The 24,129-nt window shown below is 40.5% G+C and overlaps 1 protein-coding gene across 3 annotated transcripts in view; it reads left to right on the forward strand.

The window, feature by feature from the left end:
• The first annotated feature begins 2,507 nt into the window (after window positions 1-2,507).
• Window positions 2,508-24,129, forward strand: part of DCP1B (decapping mRNA 1B) — a 49,407-nt gene continuing 27,785 nt past the window's right edge. For 2 of the 3 annotated variants that reach the window (XR_009866223.1, XM_062194602.1), the window contains exons 1-3: window positions 2,508-2,723; window positions 7,850-7,890; window positions 12,068-12,195. Coding sequence is in view for 2 of the 3 variants with exons in the window: in XM_062194602.1 (XP_062050586.1) it covers window positions 2,574-2,723; window positions 7,850-7,890; window positions 12,068-12,195 (319 nt within the window). In the remaining variant the exon portion in view is untranslated. Of the gene's footprint in view, window positions 2,724-5,310; window positions 5,563-7,849; window positions 7,891-12,067; window positions 12,196-24,129 lie in introns of all 3 variants that reach the window. The other variant, XM_062194603.1, reaches the window with a different exon arrangement.

The following is a 24,129-nucleotide window of genomic DNA, read 5'->3' on the forward strand; positions in this document are numbered from 1 at the left end:
CAATGACACTGGAAATCTAAGTAAGACTGAACCATCAGAGTCGGCTCATCGGCTTTATATAGTTGCCCGATTGCCATGATCCTCTATTGTTCAAGTGGCAGTTTGAACATTAACTGGTCAGAAATCAATTTAGAGAGTCACAAGCAGAATTTTTTTAAAAGATTTTTTATTTTATTTATTTGACAGGTAGAGTTACAAACAGTGAGAGGGAGAGACAGAGAGAAAGGTGTTCCTTTCCTTTGGTTCACCCCCCCAAATGGACGCTAGGGCAGGAACTATGCCAGGAGCCAGGTGCTTCTTCCTGGTCTCCCAGGTGGGTGCAGGTGCCCAAGCACCTGGGCCATCCTCCACTGCCCTCCAGGGCCACAGCAGAGAGCTGGACTGGAAGAGGAGCAACCAGGACCAGAACCCGGGGCACCATAGGCGGAGGATTAGCCAAGTGAGCCACGGCGCCGGCCCTACACAAGCAGAATTTTTAAAAAATGTGACTAGACACATGTACATCTGTCTATATCTGTTAGTATTACTTCATGAAACTTTCATTTTACTTCATATCAGATACAAATATGTCAATGCATATTCTGGGTTAGACTGCAAAGGAGTGCAGCCCCTTTACCTATGCATGATTTTGGGCCATCAGACATTAGACATTTGGGAAACACAGGGTCGCTGAGTTAAACAGATATTTCAAAGGTTCGACTTTTCATGATACAATAATTTTAAAATTTATACTCATGCACTACCAACCTCATCCTAAAAGACTTTCAGTATTGAGGAACTGTGAAGCTCTAGCTGTAGATACACATTTCTAACTACTATTTCCCACTTGAAGTCTTTTTTTTTATTTTAATTTAAATTTTTTTTTTGACAGGCAGAGTGGACAGTGAGAGAGAGAGACAGAGAGAAAGGTCTTCCTTTGCATTGGTTCACCCTCCAATGGCCGCCACGGCCAGCACACTGTGGCTGGCACACTGCGGCCGGCACACCGCGCTGATGCAAAGCCAGGAGCCAGGTGCTTCTGGTCTCCCATGGGGTGCAGGGCCCAAGGACTTGGGCCATCCTCCACTGCACTCCCTGGCCACAGCAGAGAGCTGGCCTGGAAGAGGAGTAACCATGACAGAATCCTGTGCCCCGACCGGGACTAGAACCCAGTGTGCCGGCGCCACAGGTGGAGGATTAGCCTATTGAGCCGCAGTGCCAGCTTCCCACTTGAAGTCTTAAAAATCACATTGGCAACAAAAATTGTACCTGGTCTGTCTGGAAGTGACAGATGTGTTTTATTTTCCAAAAAATCTCTGTAAAATACACGTCTACATAACTACAGTTTGCTCATAGGTATTTCAAGCAAAGAAAATACCCTCTGGAAATAAAATGTTCTCTGAAAATAAAAATAAAAACATGAATTCAGCTCACAACTCAGGCAGAGTATTTTCCTGGAGACAAATAAGGCGCTCACTTATGCAGCAGGCATGCTTTCTGCATATATACTCTCTTTATACAGAATGTTAACGGGAAGTATACCTAAGGATTGAACTTTAATAAAAGTAATAGCTTTCATTGCTTTGTGTAGAACTCTCTCAAGTAGCAGAAGCTTTGTTTCTTTTCCTCTTTTTAAAAGAAAGATTTATTTATTTATTTGAAAGGCAAAGTTACAGAGAAAGAGGGAGAGACAGAGGAAGGAAGATTTTCCATTCCTCTAGTTCACTCCCTCAAATGGTTGCAACTTCAGAGCTGAGCCAGGTGGAAGCCAGGAGCCAGGAACTCCATCCAAGTCTCCTACCACAATGCAGGGGTCCAAGCATCTGGGCCATCTTCTATGCTTACCCAGGTGCATTAGCAGGGAGCCGGATAGGAAGAGGAGCAGCTGGGGCTGGAACCCAAGCTTCTGTGTGGGCTGTCTGCTTATCTCCAAGCGCCCTGCCGCCAGCCCTACTTTCTACCTTTTTAAGCTGAAAGTGCGCAGCTTGGTAACTTTGCCCTGATTCACGCTTAGCCACCCCTGTTTTCTGCATCAATGGCGCAAATGTCATCACACTGCCATGAAAGTTGTTTTGAAATTACAGAGCCCCTGAAAGGGTCTCAGAATGGCCCAAGGGATTCGAGGACCCCATTTGAACTGGGTACTACCGCATTCAAAAATCCCAGTTCTCTTTCTCTTCGAAATTAATAATGCTTGCGACTTAGTGTTGTAGGTTTCATCACGGAAACGCCAGAGAAAAGACAGGGCAAGGTGTCGAACACATTCAAGAGGGATAATCCCACTATGGGTGCAGCCTAAAGGCTCAAGAAGGAAGCAAACCGCTCCTAGAATAAAAAACAAGATTCAGACAGCAGGCACTGGCTTGTCGTTACCATTGGCAACGATCCTCGCCGAGAGCTGCGCGGCAATCGACTTATGATGTCTGCGTGGCTCGACCGGAGAAGACGGCGGGGGCGGGGGAAGGCAGGGGCCGGAAGGGCTCCCCGGACCGGCGGTCGCCGTGGGGTTTCCGAAGTGAGGCGGCTCGCTCGTTCGGCAATCTATTGAGAGCGGCTTCTGGGAGCCCCGTGTTGATATTGGGGCGGGAGGGAAGATGGCGGCCGTGGCGGCAGGCGGCCTGGTGGGAAAGGGGCGCGACATCAGCCTGGCGGCCCTGCAGCGCCACGACCCTTATATCAACCGCATCGTGGACGTGGCCAGCCAGGTGGCTCTGTACACCTTCGGCCATCAGGCCAACGAGTGGGTGCGTGGGGGCGCGACCGGGCTGTGCAGAGCAGGGCTGGGGCGGGAGCCTCGGAGCTGGAACCCCGTGAGAGCGGGGAGACTCTGGCGCCCTGGAGGTGGACGGTGGTGACCTGAGGCTCGAGGCCTGGGGGGGTTGGGGAAAGGGAGGCTGCTCCGGACGCCGCCTGGAGCTGGGGACTTAGATTTGTGAGATGCCCCACGCCGGGGGCGAGCAGCCTGGCAGGTGCAGGATCCTGACAGCTGAGGGAAGAAAGGACTGGATGCCTGGAGGCTGCCAGACGGGTGTGCTCCACAAAGGCCAGCCCAGCCTTGTTCCTGCAGCCTGGCTGCGGAGGAGGCAGGGGTGGGGAGGAAAGAAAGGCGGGCGTTCTGGGGCGAAGAGAACCCAGTGGGCGAAGGGGCGGGCTCGAGAGTTGTAACCTCGGGAGAAGCACCGAGAAAAGAGCGAACGGTGGGGAATTCAAGACAAAGTGGGGCTGGGACAGACGCCCTTGGGAGGATGAATCCGCCACAGCCCACCGATAGTGGAGTCCATTGGGGAGCCCAAGTATTTCGGTGCTCTTTTCAAAGCCTTGCCCCGGGAAATAGAAGAGGGATGAAATTTAATTTTGCTCAGAATTATGAGGGGATAGGAACGCAAGACCCTCGAGTCCTGTTGCAGGAATTGCGTGTAGTTTTGTAACCCACCCACTTGAACGTAAACATAATAGCCTTTTTTTTAACCTTCTAATGGTTTTGATCCCAAATAAAATAGACCTGTCCACTTGATAACCACCCAGCCATTATTTTAAAGTTACAGAACGATATAAAAAACAGCTTGGGTGAATGCATTTCAAATGAATTTTTTTATGTGTTCTCTGAGTTGGTGACAAACATCAAAATTGGAAAACATTCCTATTGGACAAATTCATATGTTTTTTAAACACCCACGTTCAAAAGTCTACTTATCTCCAACGTGGATCCTCAGCAACCTGTGGTAAAAACTCACTGAAAACCATTAACACAGAAAAAGAAGCAAATGTGGTAGAGAAGAGTTGTGCTTCAAGTTCTTAGTTGAGGAAGTTTACTGAAAGGGGATAAAGAATGGGGTCTTCTCTCCTAATAGCCAAACCCATAAGGAAAATGGAGCTCTTTCATACTCGTTTATCTGTAGTACGAAGTACTTGACCGAAAGAGATTATTTCCTATTAGTTTCCAGGAGAGTTTATCACCTGAGTCTTTATCTAAAAAAACATTGAGCTACATAGTGGACACCTTCCATGGTAATTAGAAATACATAAACAGCTGTCCTACACATGGCTGTAGAAAAACACCGAAGTTATAATGTAGCTCTGTAAGGTAATTCTGTAGGAGCCGTTGGGGCTGGCAGTATATCGTGTAAACTGATTGGACACTGGGAGTGGAGTCTGGAGAAGGCTGAGGAATTGTTAACAGAGAGCAGAGCATTTCTCTTGATAATGATCGTTTCCTGTGGGCTTTTGACAGTTACCTGTGTGATAAGTACCTTTGACAACAGTCAGGGAGGTGTGCTAGCTACCCAGTGAAGCCCTTCTACGAAATCCTCATCAAAAGGCAGAAGTGTCACACTGCATTGCTTCTAGGAGTTATGTTTTCCTGCCTCCTGGACTTGTTGCCTTCAGACAAGGCATAATTCATTCAGTAAAAGGTTATTCTTTCAAAGTACTAATCTTCAAGGCTGTGGTCACCAAGAAAGGAGAGACCAGCTGTAGTGCAGTTGCTGGGGGCCAGCTGTCACCGTGTGCCACTTGTCAGGTCCCTGGATGGGAGCCTTTTGAATGAAAACGCAATACAAATATAAAGAACATTCTTGAGAATGGAGAAGAAGGTATTGCAGGGAGGCAGGTGGGGTGTAAAGGAGGGAATCCCTACACCAACAATAAATGAAGGATGACTTTAGGCATTCAGAGGAGGAGAAAGTAGGAATGAAGGGAGGACAGAGAAAGAAAAGGAAGGATGGTCTCATGGCCAAGGAAGAGCTTTAGAAGTAGACCTGCTCCCCTTTGCCTGTGTGTCAGCTGAAGACTGAAACTGCTCATTATCTTCCACTTCTCAGTCTTACAAACAGTGGCTATCAGCTGGAGTTATCTCTGCCTGGTATCTCTGTCAAGGCAGTGCCTTGGGGACATTCTTACATTTATAGGGTAGAGGCCAGGGATGCTGTTGACATCCTATGTTGCACAGGACAGAGCTGAGAACAAAGAGTTACCTGATCCCAGACAGCAGAAATGTGGAGCCTGGGAAGCTGCCTCAGAGGGGTCTTCCGAGCTGTAGGATGTCCGAGTGACAGGGTTAGACAGTACAGCCTGCCCATCCAAACCTTTGGATGGTGAGGCCTGGGCAGTTGATGCTGCATGCATGAGGGGGAGACAAATCAAGAAAGAGAAATTGAGACCCACTTTCTCATTTGAAACTGTCAAAAGTACTGTTGAATCGGAGTAATTTGCAAATCAAAACTATTTTCCATTCTGTTATTTTGAATTTTGAGCTGCTCTTTTTAAAGCACTTGCATTTTGTAGTAGAGTGTGTAATATTGCATCATTAAGTTTGTACTTTTCAATTTTAAGCTAAAATATCCTAGGACTGTGAACTAAACTAAATACTTGAACATGGAAGTCCTCCTTAGTTGGAATATCTGAGGAAGATCTTACAAAATCCTTAAGTCGTTTGTCACACCACCAACCCTGACTTTGCTCAGAAAGAAAAGGAAAAAACCTGCTGTCCTTTATAACTGTGGAGGACCAGAAAACCGAGTGGATTTCAGCTGGTTCAGCCATCATAGAACAGGAATTTACATTTCCAAAGCCCCTTTTATCCAGGTATCATTGATTGCTTACAATAGGATTGTTTTTCATTGAAAGATCTGAGTGGTGAACACTGTTATCCCTTTTCAGTGGAGAAACTGAGACAGAATAATGAACCAACGTCCCAGTGTGATGGGCTACCCACTCCAGGCCCTGTGTTGTAATTAACTGAAACAGTTCCTGTCTATGAACAAAGTCATAAGAATTACTTGTTATGAGTTAAAGAATAATTCCAAGAAAAGCTACCTTTTACATTTCTGATCTGGATTTTTCAAAACTAAAGATTTTGTTTTTTAAGAAAAAGGAATTTCTGTTGACATCAAGGAAGGCAGGGAATAAGTCAGAAGCTGTTAGCCATGTGCGCTGATGAATATAAACGCTCTTGGATCTCTAAGGTACAAACTGTCCAAAGTCAAATGCTGGAAGACAGGAAAATATTTTGGCCTTGTAGTGAGTGATCCTGACAATGCTCATAGATTCTTCAAAGTCCACCACCTGCATCCTGGCTTCAGTTTCTTAGCAATGTAACTGAGGACATCAGATACTTAAGTTTTTATAAATTAGTTCTTGAAGGCTTTGTGAACTAGTAAGTATTTGCTAGTGTCACCAAGTAAAGCTTGAGGGATGTTCACACTTTCTTAGACTGGGTAGCGTTGTAGTGTGGTGTCCAGTTTCTTAAGGATTAACATGTGGTGGCCGGAGGTTAAGTGATTCTTCATGCTCAAAGTGCACCTGGAAATGGGTTTCTCAACAGATAGGAATTGACCATGTTTGTTTACAGAAAAAAACAAGTAATCTCCGTGTGTGTGTGTGTGTGTGTATTTCATTTTGTCTAGTGTTTTTCAAAGTGCTGTGGCAAGTGGGCCATATTTGAGAAAAAAGGATACTTAATACATTGGAGTGATTTATCTAAGCTTAATCGTAAATCCAGTTTCAGGATGAACTCTTATTTTCTTACCTTAGCTAATATGTTAGAGAAAAGACTGTCTAAGTTAATTGTTATATTTTTATTTCTAATTACATATTCTATACTACTAAACATTTTGAGATAAAAAATCTTGTTGCTAAGAAATGATGTTTTTCCATAGGCATTTACTCTTAACGTCTGGTAATAGTTGATATGATTTTGGCTAAAGTGCGTTTTGTTTTCGTGACTCCTAATACACTTCCGTGGGCAAAGAGTATGTTACTGGACTAAGGCAGGCTGGCATGCATCTGAATCACCTGGGCAGTTTAATGAAAAAGAAATCACTGACCGCCATTCCCAGGACATGGGGTTCAGTAGGTTTGGGCTAGGGCCCAGGAATTTGCATTTCTTCCAGAGACCTGCTGAGTTAGGGTGACCAAGAAAGTAGCTGAAGTGACCTGAGCATGTGAAAGGTCATGCTTTCTTAAAGAACATGATTTTCACCAAAGTTGTATAATTTTGAATGATTATGGTAATGAATATTCTTAATAAACTTTCAGGGGATTAGTGGAATATTGAAATTCAAGTACATAGCAAAAGTTACATTTTAAGTGCTGAATTATAATTGTCTGACTAATAAAACAAATGGAAACACACACACACACTCACATACTCCTGTTTAATGCGCATTGTGTTGATAAACTTTGTCATCAGGACCTGGGTTCCTGCCTTTGGAGAAGTGCAAAAGACATGCCAAGTGAACTAACCAAACTGTCATTTGAACTTTACCTCCGCCCACAGGTCTTCGCAGGCAGCTTTCTTGCGTAATACTTTTGTCTAACTTTATTTCAAAGGCCTTGGGTGAGTTTGACTCCAAGTATTCCACACTAAGGGGATGATTTATGTCAGAAAACAGGACAGCACCATTCCCCCTTCTATCCAGCATTCAAAGTAGCGTAATTGACAGATGATCTGCTCTCCTGTGTGACAGGATTTCGCAAGAGCACATGAACTAAGAAAGTGAAGGCTAATGAAAAGCAGACACTGTAGAGTGTAGCTTGCTATGTGTGCAGTTTGGCGGATGGAGGAAGTCTCTCCTTTCTAGTGAAATCCACAGGCACACTTCTCATTTCAGATAGAGGAGTGTTGCTGTTTGTATTCGCTAGGGAGAGATAGTGATGGCAGAAGAGCTGCTTCCTGCTGTTAATCCGCACAGCCACAGCTGGGGCAGAGAACCTGATTTCTCCTTTCCCTAAGAACAGCGCCTCACATTGCCCATTGCAGCATCACCTGTTTGAAACTGGATGTGATTCCTCTTCTACTCTGTCTGTTTATGTTCTCGCCTGTGTGAATGAAGAGGACATCCATAAGCTGTATGCTTTGTTTTATTTTTAGGAAAAGACTGATGTGGAAGGAACCTTATTTGTTTATACAAGGTAAGAGTACTTTACTGTTATAAAGAAACTGACGGTCTTTGAAATAATATTTTAGTTCAGCTGTGTCACTCTTCAAGTGCAGTTTTATTTCAGAGAAGTAAAAAGAGCTGAATCTTAGTTTGAAATTATCAGTTGGCAAGAGAGAATACTGAATAATGTCACCTGCTATATTCTGATGAATACTAATTTCAGAATATAATTTAAACTTCAGTGTACATGAACTTAAATCTGTGCATGAAATATCCTTTGATTAAATGCATTGTACAAAGTTCTTGAATATAATGCATTGTTAAAGAGCTAGAAATACACCATAAGGAATATTAGATTATTTAATCAGTATTTGGAAAAGAGTTTTCCTGATCATCTTTCCCTGACCCATAACTGTTTAAAAAAACATGATTGAAAATTTAAGCTTTCAGTCCTGCATAGTCTAGTTTATAGTGTGTGTTTCAGAACAGATTTAATGAACTTGTGCTTTTTGTCATTTCTTTTTGCTGGATGTTGTTAATGTTATATATACACAGTGAGTATGTTGTCTTAATGGCACACGTTTTTATTCACATAAAAAGTCATGTAAAGGGGCAGGTGTTGTTGCATAGAGGGTAAAAGCTGAGCATCCCCTATGGGCGCCAGTTTGTGTCCTAGCTGTTCCACTTCTGATCCAGCTCCTTGCTAATACCTTTGGGGAAGCAGCAGAGGATGGCCTGAGTGCCTGGGCCCCTGCACCCACATGGGAGAGGTCAGGAAGAAGCTCCTGGCTCCTGGCTTTGGCTTGGCTCAGCCCCGGCCATCGCGACCACCTGGGGAGTGAACCAGCAGGTGGAAGATCTCTCTGTCTCTCCCTCTTTCTTTGTGACTCTGCCTTTCAAATAATTAAATAATAAATGAATCTTTAAAAAAAAGTCATGTAAAATATCTTAGCTAAAACCCAGTACCTGTAGTAGGTGTGAAGATGAAAGACGAAAGCCTGTTACAATCCCTTAGAGTAACCATTTTTGGGGGGAAACAGGAAATTGTGACACAGACACATGAGTGTATTTTCTTTGCACATGTATTCACATTTAAGATAAACCATAGTACAGAATAGATTATTCTAAATGCCAGTTGCCAGGTTATAAGCAGTGAATGGGCTGCTGTGGTTGTAGAAGTTTCCATAGCATTGATGGGCCTCAGGAATAAAGTAGACCTTGCACAGAAAGGAAAGGCAGTCTACATGAAAAATGGCCAGAGACCTAGAACCTAGTGCTTTAAAAGGATTGTAAGGAAAATGACCCTTTGGTAGATTATACTGGTTTATAGGAGTTAGCGCAGGTAATGGAATTTGCTGGCTTGTAATATCAAAGTATTTTCAAATGTATTTTCTTACCAGTAGGAATTCATAAAAGTGAGGTTCGGAAGAGTAATAGGGTTCTGAGAAAATATATGGGGAAAGTCGGTTCACTTTGTAGGATGCATTGGTTGTAGAAGAAGCTGGCGTCAGGGCATTGAGACATTTGCTACAGCAGGAAAGACATGAGATGATGAGAGTTTGAGTTAGAATGAAGCTGAAATGGAAAGGGCATTGGAAGATTCTAAGTGTAGAGGGGATGATGAAATTTTTAGAAATAACACTAACACTTTGCAAAAGATTTGAGGGTATGAGAAAGATAGGAAATCAAGAACCTGGTTTGGGGACAGGTCTTCAAATTTTTGGCGTAATGGTCTGGAGTAACAGCGCATTTAAATGGAGGTATTTGGCCGCTCAGGATAGGGTCTGGGCTTGAGGTACTTGGAGTCATCTGGAGTAATTTCATAGTTGAAATCTTGAAAGAACAAGTGTTCTCTGGAAGAGTGTGTATAAAGAGGTAACTGAAGGCAAATGGTTGGATTTTAAGGCCAGCAAGGATACAGAGAAGAGTCAGTCAATAAATAAATAAATAGATAGATAGATGAATAAATAAAACTATGCAGAGAAGTACCCAGAGTCAGCTGTATGGACAGCACTAGACTGGTAAGGTTCAGGCTGTCCACACAGGGCAGGTGTCAGTGGAGAAGGGCGGTCTTGGGAAGTGGAGACAGCTGTGGGCTTGGAAGTGCGGCAGTGACTCTCAGCCCAGTAACAAGGCCAGATTATTCAGAGTCTTGGAAAAGCAGTGGGAATGCCTAAGACTCAGTGTTGTATTAGTCTCTATTAAGTTCCAGAGTGTTCCAAAAAGACTAGAACATACCAAGTGAGTTTATTCAGTAGAGTATGACCATTCTTGAGAACTTAGAGGTGAAAAATGAAATCCAAATGATTGAACTCTGAGGCGTGCCAACCCCAAATTGTTCTCATTCATTGCTCACAGGAAGTACTAGTCTCTTGAGAAGTGAAACAAAAGATGTACTAAAATGTATTAATGATTGATTCTAGGGATTTTAAGTGTGATTTTTCTTATACTATGGAAGAGTAATAAATTATACAAATATTTTCTCTTTTGTACCTAACCAAATGTAGGTTTATGTTTTCCAGTACTTCTTAATCTACTCCAGGTCTCCAATGGATCTGTCAATTAAACAAGCCATTAAACTAGGAAAAAAAAAAACCATCATTTCTTAATCACTTCCACAAATCTTAAAAAAAAAAAGAAGGAAATTTAAAAAAACAACCAAATTCTAGTATGTTGAGGTCATTTTTCAGTAGAGGAAGACAGAAAATACAAAAAAAATCAAAAGGGAGTATTTGGTTCAGGGAGTAGAACTTCCAGTGATGGTTTTTAACTTCTCTTCCAGATGTTGTTTTAGAGCAGTTGGCATGTTTGTCCCCTGGGTGTGTTTTACAAACTGTGAGATGAGTCTGGTACCCATATGTACTATTAAAGAGGTGAGATCATGTTGTGATAATGACATACTTGAAGAATCAAATTCTGATTCTTGTTTTAAAAACACCTAATTCCATTTTTAAAAATATGTCTTTCCTTTGTTTCCCTCCCATGTTCTCCTTTCTTAAGAGAGTTTACAGGGTCATCCACTGAGGATTTCTGAACTGGACATGTGGACTCCTGATTAGAGCTCTTCAGGAGTGCAATTTCTTTGCTGCTCTGAATTTAAGTTGCAATGATTGTCATATTATTTCTGGTGTTGATTACATCCCTACCACCACTTACCTCTTTGTAAAATAAGCTAGACAAGGATTGCTTTCCATTAATTTAAAATTGAGGGTTTTGAAAGAAAATCCAGTAAGTGGTAGTGTAACTGTTTCTACTTCTTTGTCCACATTGTCAGCATCAAATGGTTTGAGGTGAAATAAAGCTAAGTTGTAAATACCTTTTCTTCCCGGTGTTCATAACATTTCTGTGGGTTGATAATGACCCTAGCACTCTAGGTTTAAGTAAATAAGTGAATTTTGCTTGCTTCAGTTTCAATGTACAAGTCTGTGGTGCTGATCTGTCAGCAGAAGTGGCACAGTTGAATTACTGTGTGGCTGTCGCCCAAGGGTAGACAAAATGCACATGTGGTTTTAGAGTTTATACACTGTATAATTTGGGTTTTTCCTGTGTGCCCGAGTAGGCATCAAGGTTTATTGAAAAATAAAAAGTCACAAATGCCATTTTTTTATTGACAAAAACTTTTAGAGTTATTTATCCATGAAGTCATGGATAAACTTTATTATTGAAGAAAATGAAATATATGCCTTTTGCTCTATGCTACATCTCCTCAGGTTCATTGACAGAGTTGCTTAATTTCTCTTAAGAGGTTTTGAAGCTCTCAAATCTCAGACCAACACTTAACATTTTCTGTGTACAACTGTGATGTGCACTCTATATTAACTACCAAGATTCTTTAAAAGTATCTGTTTTAAAAAGTAGTTATCTTTTATGCCTTAAACATTTATAACCCATATAGGGAAATGAGATCTGTATATAAACAAAAATATTGTGTTAAATAAGTACCACTCAATTTTTCCAAAAGAATGGTCATGCCAGTCATGTTGTGTTACATTTGACTCGGTATGTGATGACTGCAGTAGCAAAGCCACGTTGCTGTGTGTATGTAGGCTGCTGTATAAAGCTCCTGGACATACGAGAAAGAGAAATGCTTCAGAGGTAGGGTGTGGATACAAGTGCAGCCCACCGAGCACATCGGGGGTAGTGTGTACTGCAAGTCTAGTGTACTGAACGGTGTGTCTTTTGTTCCCCTCCCCCTTTGTGATTCTTAGATCTGCTTCTCCAAGGCATGGATTCACCATTATGAATAGACTGAGCATGGAGAATAGGACAGAACCCATTACTAAAGACCTGGATTTCCAACTCCAGGACCCTTTCCTTCTCTACAGAAATGCCAGATGTGAGTCTTTCTTAATACATTGGGTGCTTTATTTCTGAACTTTGGTCGAGTGCTTGAAATGTGCATGGTCTTCCTTTGTGTTTGTGTTTAATACCAGTGATTCTTGAGGATCAGCATTTGTTAGCCTGGGAAACGGATCCTAAATAAGTGAATAGTTCTTGGGAAAACTACTGATCATGAATGTAATAAGCTTGGAATCCTGACTTTTGCAGCTGTACCACTTTGCAGCGTAAACCCATTGTTAAGCTTGAGCAGGGTTAGTCAAGTTCATGGTCAGGAGACAGCAGAGGGACACACAGGTGGTGCCACCAAACCTAGAATTAAAGATTCAGCTATTGGCACTTTTCCCTCATGTATCAGTTCTGATAAATACTGATAAAATGTTCGAGGAAGAGGCTCTATATTCTAGAAGTACTATTTTTTAATATACTGTAAACAAAAAAATCAAAACTCAGAGAGCTTCAGTTGTTAAGAATGTTATAACCTTGTAATGTTGAAGTTATTGTAGGGAACTAAATGATTTTGTCAGATGTGAAGTGAAGGAGCAATCAGCTGTGTGATTTCTGTCTCCATTTTACTCTCTTGTCTTGGACTAGCGGGCAGCTCAGAGATAGACCAATGAGGTAATCCGTTTCATGGGCATCTCCATGCAAAAGGAAACATGACATATTATTCAGTATAAGAGTGTGTGTGTGTGTGTTTGCACGCACATACATGCACATATGTGTAGATGGACTTGTGCTTTGTAGAAAGCTTTCAAAAAGACCTTGCAGTTTAGAAATGTTTTCCATCCTACTCTTTGAGCTCAAGATACAAGAAATAGCCCACTGTCTGTTGTACATTGTAATGTTAGTAATTAATTAACTAATGCAAGTCACATTTGACATTTTAATCCCAGTGAATCTTTTTAAGTAAATATAGCATTATTTTAATGCATGAAATATAATTCTATATTTACTTATATATTTACATATAATTAAGTTGTCATGATAGGTGGTCATTCTGTTATTGAGAGAATACAGTCAAATTTTGGGAAGAGAAAAAAATTAAAACTCTTAACACTGTAACATGAGTTACTAATGGTAGGTACTATGAAATGAAAACTTTTGTTCCTGTTTCTTTTCTAGAAGATATATTTCTGTTCTAGAAGATATATTTTATCAGTTATATCAGTTATAGCTTATAAGTTGAATTGTTTATATGCTTATATTTTCTTTTTTGAGATTATTAGATTCTATGTCAAGTTAATATATAATTCAAAACCTAAAATAGTCACACAGTAAATATGAAATAAATTAATATTATGAGTTGTAATAATCATTTTAGATTGCTTTTATTCATTTATTTATTTAGATTTTATTTATTTATTTATTTGAGAGGTAGAGTTATATACAGTGAGAGAGAGAGAAAGGTCTTCTATATTACGAGTTGTAATAGTCATTTTAGATTGCTTTTATTTATTTATTAATTTTTTAGATTTTTATTTATTTATTTATTTGAGAGGTAAAGTTATAGACAGTGAGAGAGAGAGACAGAGAGAAAGGTCTTCCCTCCATTGGTTTACTCCCCAAATGGCCACTATGGCCAGCGCTGCACCGATCTGAAGCCAGGAGCCAGGTGTCTCCTCCTGATCTCCCATGCGGGTGCAGGGGCCCAAGCACTTGCACCATCCTCCATTGCCTTCCCAGGCTACAGCAGAGAGCTGGACTGGAAGAGGAGCAACTGGGACTAGAACTCGGTGCCCATATGGGATGCCAGTGCCACAGGTGGAGGATTAACCAAGTGAGCCACAGCGCCGACCCCTTAGATTGCTTTTAATTTGGAAAAACAACTTGGTATAATCAATATTAATAATATTTTAATTCATTTAAAATATATTTTCATTTTTAATTGATATATATTAAGTGTACATATTTATGGAGTACAGTCTTAAGATTCAGTACATGAATACAATATGTTAATGATCAGATTAGGATAATTGGCATATCCATCACCTCAAACATTTATCATTTCTTTGTGAGCTGGGACATTCAAAATTCTATTAGCTATTTTGAAATATATAGTTAATTGATGTCACCCATAATTATCCTACTGTCCTATGCTATGGAATGTTAAAAGTAACTCCTTCTGGGCTGGCGCCGTGGATCACTAGGCTAATCCTCCGCCTGTGGCGCCGGCACCCCAGGTTCTAGTCCCAGTTGGGGTGCCGGATTCTGTCCCGGTTGCTCCTCTTCCAGTCCAGCTCTCTGCTGTGGCCCGGGAAAGCAGTGGAGGATGGCCCAGGTGCTTGGGCCCTGCACCCTCATGGGAGACCAGGAGGAAGCACCTGGCTCCTGGCTTCAGATCGGCACAGTGCTGGTGGTAACGGCCACTTGGGGGGTGAACCAATGGAAAAAGGAAGACCTTTTTCTCTGTCTCTCTCTCTCTCACTGTCTAACTCTGCCTGTCAAAAAAATAAATAAGTAAATAAATAAAAATAAATTTAAAAAAAAGTAACTCCTTCTGTCTAGCTATACCCCACTATGCATTAACCATTCTCTCTCTACCATCTCCTCCCCCACACTCTTCCCAGGCTCTGGTAACCACTGTTCTACTTTCCACTTCTATGAAATCAATTTTTTAAGCTCCCACATGTGAGTGAGAACATGCAGTATTTGTCTTGCTGTGCCTTACTGACTTCACTTAACATAATATCCTCTAGTCCCATGCATGTTGCTGCAGATGACCAACACAGAATTTCATTCTTCTTTTTGGCTGAGTAATGATCCATTGTGTATGTATACCACGTTTTCTTAATCCATTCTTAGATACTACATATAATATCATAAGCTATAGCAAAAATATAAAAACACAAACTCTCTATAAATATTGATTTTACAGATAACTTCCCTAGGTCTCACAGGGTTTATGTGATAGGAAATACTATTTGAATCTAATAAACAAATATTAAATTTCATCATGATTCTAGAATTCTGCTGTTCAGTGTCTTGTCACTAGCTACGTGTGGCTACTGAGCATGTGAAACATGGGTAGTCAGAAATGAGCTGTGCAGTGAGTGTAAAGTAGCACGTCAGTTTTCAGAGATGGAGTTCAAAAACGAAAGAGACTGTTAGAAAAGTCTCAATAGTTTCATATTTACTAATGTGTTGAATTTGGGTTAAATACAATCAGTTATTAAAATTAATTTCACCTGCTTTATATTTTTAATTAAAAAATTCATAGCTCACATTTATGGTTTATTTTTCTTTTTAGCAGGACTATTCTGTTTTCGTTCATTTTTTCATACTTAATAATCATGTTCATTTATTTTACCATGTTTAATAATCACAGTTTTGTAAGAGTAGACATTTTCACTACCTTTTTGCAAATGAGAAAACTGAGGCTGGGAAGGTGACTGACCTGTGTACAGACCCACAAATTCTGATTTTAATTCCATAGCTTTTCACACCTTGTATTATATGAATGCAAATTGAGGGCAACCTTTGGGAAGTATATTAAAAATGTTTCTAATGTATTTCCATTAAAAAGAAATGAAATCAGTTGAACAATGAATAGTGGAAGGAAATGAATCATTTACTCTTCTGGTTTCATTTTGCTTTTATTTTCCTCCTCAGTATCTGATACTGATTACTTTTGCAGCCATAGTCATTTGGTTCCACTTTATTTACTGGTAAAAGCCTTATCAACCCTTGACATCAGAGGTACACAGAAAGGGTGAGTATAGGTTTTGCCAGAGGCTCAGATAACTCGGAAATTTTATATGGTAATTGCATATGGTTTCCATATTCTCAAGTAAAGTATAGAATATTAGTTCATCATGCTTTAGATGAGGGACCCCGCTGCACTCTGGGCTGGGTTTTTAAGAAGTCTTTTCCTCCAGGCTGGCGCGATGGCTCACTAGGTTAATCCTCCACCTGCGGTGCTGGCATCCCATATGGATGCCGGGTTCTAGTCCCAGTTGCTCCTCTTCCAGTCCAGCTCTCTGCTATGGCCCGGGAGTGCAGTGGAGGATGGCCCAAGTACTTGGGCCCTGCACCCGCATGGGAGACCAGGAGGAGACACCTGGCTCCTGGCTTCAGATCAGTGCAGCCAGCCATAGCGGCCATTTGAGGAGTGAACCAATGGAGGGAAGACCTCTCTCTCTCTGTCTCTCTCTCTCTCTCTCTCACTGTCTATAACTCTACCCGTCAAAAAAAAAAAAAAGTATTTCCCTCCAAGATCTGTGCAGTCTTGGCACTTCCCTGTGGCCTATGTGTGTCATGGACCATCTTTCAAGTGGCCTGATGTGGTGTTGATGCAGTTTTGTGGCACATCTTCTTACAGAGATTTTTAGATTCACTCAAAAAAGAAAAAAAAAAAAAATCAGTGCCTCTTGAGTTGAATGAATTTAGAAAAACTAAGAGGTGAAAAATCCCAAACTCTCATTTAATTAACCACAAAAATAGATGTTTGATAAGGAAAGTAACTCTCATTTCGATTAAACACAAAATAGATTATTTTGTTTTACAAAAGCCTTTACAGTCTTTAAATTTTATAATGGGGCCTGACCTGTATAAGCTTAAAATGTAAGACAACTGTTAAGTTGGTTAAAAATTCATTCATTTAACAAATGTTTTCTGCCTGCTAGGCACGTTAAGCCTTTAGATGGATGATCCCATGTAGTTGTCATAGCTGGTTCTTGGAGATAGCAGTGTTCCTGTTTCATAAGGGATACTGAGGTTAAAGAGATCACACAGCATACCCTGGGCCGGGACTGTTTTAACATGGAGACACTGAGCAGAAGCAGCCCAACTTCCAGCCCCAGGCTCAAGCAGTCCAAGTATTAGCGGTGAATAGTGCCACAGGAACAGTTTGCCTTTTCAGAAATACTTAATCTTCTGAGTGTACATTCCAAAGTTCAAACAGCAAGATTTTTTTTTTAAATTTTAATTAATTATTTAAAAATATTTTTATTTCTTTAAAAAAGCAGAGGGAGAAAGACAGGGAAGTCTTCCATCTGCTGATCCATTCCCCAAATGCCAACAACAGCTGGGACCAGGCCAGGCCAAGCCAGAGCCAGGAACCAGGAGCCAGGAGCCAGGAACTCCATCTGAATCTCCTGTGTAGGCGGCAGGGACCCAAGTCCTGGGCCATCATTTCTGTTTTCCCAAGTGCATTAGCAGGAAGCTGGATTGGAAGCAGAGTAGCCAGAACTCAAAACTCGGCACTCTAATATGGGATGCAGGCATCCCAAGCAGCGACTTACCACTGCACCAGACATCCACCCTGCAAGTTTCTTTTTAAAGTTGAAAATTTAATGTCTGGCTGGTTAATTCAGTTGATTAGAGCGTGGTGCTAATATAGTTGAGTTTTATATCCCAGTTGTTAAAGAGGAAATTATCAAATAAAAACAAAAGAAAAGGTGAATTTGACTGCTTCTTTTATGTTGTTTCCCTATATTAGACATTTACAGTATTTTTCACAACTAAGTAAGATTGTAGTATATGGAATACAGTTTAGAGATATATTTTTCCAGCCCTGGCACTGTGGTGTAGCCAGTAAAGCCTCTGCCTGTGGTGTCAGCATCCCATACGGGTGCCAGTTTGAGTCCCAGATGCTCCACTTCAGATCTAGTTCAATGTTAATATGCCTAGGAAAGCAGAAGAAAATGGCTCAAATACTTGAGCCCCTGCATCCACATGGGAGACTGTGAAGAAGCTCCTGGCTCTTGGCTTCAGATTGGCCCAGCCCCGGTCATTTGGGAAGTGAACCAGAGGCTGGAAGATCTCACTCTCTCTCTGTAACTCTGCCTTCTCAGTAAATCTTTTTTTTTTAAAGGAATGTATTTTCCAAAATACATTACAATACTTAAAATAAGTAATAGACAACAGTGATAGTTTGATATCAGAGCTAGACCAACATGCTGAATGTATTATTGTCTGGTTATAGGACTAGAGTGAAATTCATTTTAGGTGTTTGGTTTCACTGTAGACTTAAGCCTGTAATTTAGATCAAATCAGAAAAGAAAAAAATCAAGGTATTTAGGGTCAAAGACGTTTTATAAAATTTCTCCTAAGTTATAAAGATAACTTGCTATATTGTGTGGTTTTATATTCAAAAAGAAAAAATAATTTCTTTATTGTGGAATCTAGGAAAAACTGATAAATAATAATAAAAATGATAGATTGAATGAAAATGATAGTTACAGATAGCCCATCTCTTCTCAATAGGCCGTGTTTTAAAAGTTCCCCTGTAGAGCAATTGGTCGGTGACCTGTTGGTTAAACATGGCAGACCAAGCATACTCCCCCTGGTTCTGTTGGAACTATTGATATGGCAGTAAAGAAACAGGAAAGACATAGACTCACGCTTCATGAAAAAGAATAAACAAGAAAGAGGAAAACATGCTATGAAGTTTTACTGTTCACAGTGATTAAATTTGGCTCCCTACAGAAGATTGGATATCTCTGCCCTGTTGATGTCAGATTTGATCTATGATTTGGTTCTTCACTCCACTGACCTGCCCTGCAGGAAGATATCAAGTGTCTACCCTGTTAAAATCAGGTGTGGCTATATGAATTGTTTTGACGGGTGAAAGTGATACTTGTCACTTCCAAGCAGATATTTTAAAAATTAGCTCAGGATTCACCATGCGTCTTGTCCTTCTGACCTGATGATTAGCAGTGTTCGTGGCAGAGGCTGCTCTGTCAGCCTAGGTTCTAGGATGAAGGTAACATGGCACAGAGGTAAAAGTGACCTGGACATGTAAATGTAAGAAATAGGCCTTTGTCACTGCAAGCCATTGAGATTCGCTTGTCATTTGTTACTGCAGCATAACTTGGTCTATTGTGACTGACACACAAACCATCCAGGAAAAAGGGAATCCAAACTTAGGATGGAAGTGAAGGGATTGTGACAGCGAAGGTAGAGCACAGCCCTATAATAACCCCTGAGCACCTGAAGGGGTCTGTGCAACTGGAGGGTAATCGATCTAAATTAAAGCCAAAAGATGAACTACTTCAGGAAGCTTGTCCAAGATGAAAATTACCACTGACAGTCTGAATCTGTTGGGATATTACAGCTACTTTTTAAGAGTGTTTGGTGGTGATATAACGAATATTGGAAACAGAGGGGGAATGAAACAACAAAAGAAGACACTTCTTAATTCCTGGGAAAACAAAACATTGTGGGAGAAAGGAAATGCAATCATATTATACTATGTAGCTATGCAGATGGCAATAATTACATAGTTAAATTATAAACACTGAATATGCAGTAGTGTTATAATTACACAAGTATTGGAAGGATGGGGGAGTGTGCCTATGTTTGGGTGTGAGCGTATATATAAATCATAAAAAAACTAACTCATCTTCAATAGATTCTAAAAATCAAGAAGTGCTATATACATGATATATGAAAAAAGATTTAAATACCAGAAGAAAGGTTGGATGGGAAATAAATGACGAACAGAAGTAACTGTCATGGATATAATTGTGGCTGCTTTTGGAGAACAGTAATCAAGAACAGAATGACTGAAAAAGAATTCTGCTATTATTATGAATGTAATAATATTGTTTGACTTTTAAAATCATGTACATGTATTTTTATATAAAATAGAATTAAGAATGTAATAAGATGGTGAAATATGGTCACTCAAAAGCAATACCGTAGTTGGTTAGGTTTCTAAGTCAACTCACAAAAGCCCTTTTATAGTCCAGTGTACACCTAAGAACAGCATACTAGCATTATAATAAAATACATATGAAGTAGATCCCTAACATGTGTGTCACTATTTCTGTAGGGAAATTCAAGAGTAAAGCTTCTATATTGCCTGTTTGTATTGACATCATTTGTGAAACTAGGAGTTACTATAAGGTGTTTTTGTTTATGTTTTGATGTATATAGTAGTAGTAAACAATCTTCAAAGCCAATTGCTAAGCCTCAATTCTGGAATGATTCTGCAACTCTCTCCTTTCCATTCCCACTTTATTCCACTTTAGGCTTTTATTACCTATTTCTTGGTGTATTTCATAACTCCTCAAAACAAAGAGTTTGAACTTCTAGCACCAGCCAAAATAGAGTAAGTTCACCACAGTATATCTCTCCTGCTTGTTACAATTGAAAGTTCTAGGGGCCCACTATTATGGAGCAGTGAGTTAAACCACTGATTATGACACTGGCATCCCCCTCCCATATGAGTGCTGTTTCCAGTCCCAGATACTCTACTTCTGATATGACTCCCTGCCAATGAGCTCAGGAAAGCAGGAGAAGATGGCCCAAGTGTTTGGGCCTGTGCCACTCATGTGGGAGACTCAGATGGAGTTCTGGGCTCCTGGCTTCAACCTGGCCCTTTGCTGTCATTTGGGGAGTAAAACAGTGGAGGGAAGAGTCTGTGTGTGTGTGTGTGTGTCACTCTGCCTTTCAAATAAGTAAATATTTTTTTAAAAAATTTTAAGTTTTAGACAATGCAAAACAACTTAGGAGGGCTTTGAAAATAACAAGCATATGAGAAAGGGCAGTCAGAACTTGAAAAACTTACGTGGTTGTGAGTTTTCCTGGTTTTATTTTTTTCTTTCTTTATCTACTTGCTTTGACTCAAGAGTTGGCTGAGTCACAGAACTGAAGCCAAAAACAATAAAACCTGGGAGAAATCCAACTTTTCAACCTGTAAGCCCCAAAATGTGAGGACTTCCAAGTTATTGGATACAGCAATAGTTTCTGGTAATCTGTTCTCCTGTGGATGGAAATTTGGGTTATGAAAGTTGAGTTATTTCCAGGTTTGAGCTATGCTGAATAAAGTTGCCATGAACATTGTGTCTTTTAGATGGATACGTGTACTTAAGTTTTTGCCTAGGTGTGGAACTGGTGGGGGTCATAGTCAGGAGTTTGTTTAGATGGAGTAGGTCGTGTGCTTGTTTATGAAAGTCAGGTGCTTATTTTTAGTCTCTTCAACAATGTCTAAGAGTTCCAATGGCAACATATCTTTGTCAACACTTGGAACTGTTGGCTGTTTTAATTTTAGCTATTATGGGAATTTCGAACTGATAGTTAACAATAGTTTTAGTTAGTATTTTGCCATAACTGATTGTATTATGCATTCCTTCATATATCCTTCATATGCTTATTGGACATTGGGTAGATATGCAAATTAAAACCAGAATGAGAGTGTCATATACTCCCTAGAATGGCTAAATTTAAAAAGACTGATATTACCCACTGCAAATTGGGATACGGAGCAACTAAAACGCATGTATTACTGCTGGGTTAGTAATACAGTACAATGACTTTGGAGAACCATTTGACAGTTTCCTATAAACTTAAGCATATAATTATCATATAATCCAAGTTCCACTCACAGATATTTATTATGTCCACACAAATATTTTTACACAAATGTTCAGAGTTTTTTATAACAGCAGAAACAAACAAAAAACGGGGGATAATGTAAACACCCATCAATTAAGTAAGTGATTAAACAAATGTTGGCCTCCAAATAATGGAATATTACTATGCAATAAAAATAAATGAACTACTAATGTATTCATTAACATGCATGAATCTCAGAAACATGCCAAGAAAAAAAGCCATCTACAAGAGATGATGATCCCATATATATGACGTCTAAGAACAGGCAAAATTAGTGTTTGGTGAAAGAAGTCAGAAGATAATTGTCTAAGCTAGGATTACTGTGGGTTTTGGCTAGAAAACAGAGATTAGGGCAGGCATTGTGGTGCAGCAGGTTAAGCCATCACTTGGGACCCCTGCATCCTTTATCAGGGTGCCTGGTTTGAGTCCCAGCTACTCCACTTCTGATCCAGCTTCCTGCTTATGCACTGGAGAGGGAAGCAGATGATGACTCAAATACTTACATTTCTGCCACCCATGTGGGAGACCTGGATAGAGTTCTAGGCTCCTGGCATTGGCTTAGCTATTGCAGGCATTTGGGGAGTGAGCCAGCAGATGGAAGATCTTTCTCTCTGTCACTCTTTCAAATAAATACAACTTATTAAAAATTCACTGAACAGAACAATTTAGAATATGTGTACTTTATTATATAAATTTTTTTCTCAATTTAAAAAGAAGACTTTAAAGAAATGAATACTTAAGTATAATTTGTTACCTTTCTTTCTTTAGGAGATTTATTTATTTGAAAATGAGAGTTAACAGAGAGAAAGGGAGAGACAGAGAGATCTTCCATTTGCTGGTTCACTCCCCAAATGGCTGCAACATCTGGGGTTGCGCCAGGCTGAAGCCAGGAGCCTGGAACTCCTTTCGATTTTTTCATGTGTGTGCAGGGACCCAAAACCTTGACACATCTGCTGCTGCTTTCTCAGGCGCATTCACAGGGAGCTAGATCAGAAGTGGAGCAGCCAGGTGACTCAAACCCACGTCCATGTGGGATCCTGGAATCACAGGCTGCAACTTAAGCTTCTGTGCCACAAAGCAGGCCCCTACCTTTATTTTTTAAGAAAATATTTGAGAGGCAAAGTGACAAAGAGAGAAAGAGAAAGCTGAGAACTCAGTTCAGATCTCCCTTGTGAGTAGCAGGGACCCAACCTCCCAAGACATCAACTGTTATCTCCCGGGGTACCCATCAGCAGGAAACTGGGATCTAGAGTGGAGCCAGGACGGTAACCAGGTACTCCCATATGGAATGCAAGAGTCCCAAGTTGTGTCTTAACTGATATGCCATATGCCTGTACCCACATCTCCAGAATTTTAAATCAGCATGATACCAAAACCTTTCAATGTAGCTTGACCTCAACTGAAAGTCTTTAGTAATATAAGGTGATAGAAATAGTTCAGCTTGCGTTTCCAGTTTCCAGATCAGTTAGAGATCTATGCCCTCTTTGTCTTGCTTGGGACATCTGCTCCGTCTACAATATCAGAGAAAAATATTTCTGCTGAGAATATGAGAATCTTTGCTGCTCGTCTTGTTTCTGAGTAGAAGGAATTAACTTTCCACTTCTCTCTTAAGACTCAGGTTTTTAAAAAGTCAGTTTTCTAGCAGAGAAAAGGCCTAGCCCCCATTGTGCAAATCCTTTGCATAGAAAAAACTGTGTAAACAGTTAAGCTAGTTTTTTAAAAAGTAGAATTGTAAATATTTTCTTGATGGATGTTATAGAAATATTTATGAAATGCAAATTTTATTTCTCCCACAACTCCAACTAAAATGTACCTGTACATATCCATAATACATAATAGCAGTAAGAAAGTCAAATTTGCCAGCAACAGTGGGTCATAATTTGGAAGCAGCGTTGCTCCCTAAGAATGCTCTTTGCTAAGCGTTTCTCTGCCATGATCTGAGCAGTCATTCATGGGCTGCCGAATCTGTGGGCTGCAGAGAAGGCAGCCGCATGAGGCAGAGGCCAGGTCTGACATTCCACTTGTGTCCTGTGGTACCACGTAAGCACAGAAAATAACCAGATCTGTGTAAGAGACAGCCACGTTGTGGGTGTGTCACAGTCCTTGTGCAGCGTGAGAGAGCATCAGCACGCTCCGGACAGTGCTGGGAAGACACCCTGCCCAGGTGCCCGGCTTGCCACAACTCCTCGGCTTCCCACAACTCCTCGCATTCCCACTTCACCTCCCAAGCGCATGCGAAGCCGAGCTGTGCAGTTCACCTTTCCATGACTGAGGACTCTGATAAATCCGCAGGCAGCAAACTCTAATTCCAATTCTAACACACTGAGAGTTTGACACCTCTTTTCTTAACCTTGGAATCAACCAAGGCAACTATTACAAAAGCGATTTGAAAGGTTAAAAGTGAACCTGTAAGAGTTTATTGCTAGGAAAATAAGTCACATTATCTGCCCACAGATAATCGAGTGCTTATTCTGCCATCCTAGGCTGTTTACTGGTACAGATATTGATAGCCTGGGATTGTAGCTCTTAATCTCTTTTCATCACAAACCCCTTGGAGAATCTGATGAATTTTCTCTTCATTTTTCCCTCC

This window comes from Lepus europaeus, chromosome 6, assembly GCF_033115175.1.
Source record: "Lepus europaeus isolate LE1 chromosome 6, mLepTim1.pri, whole genome shotgun sequence".
Classification (NCBI taxonomy): Eukaryota; Metazoa; Chordata; class Mammalia; order Lagomorpha; family Leporidae; genus Lepus; species Lepus europaeus.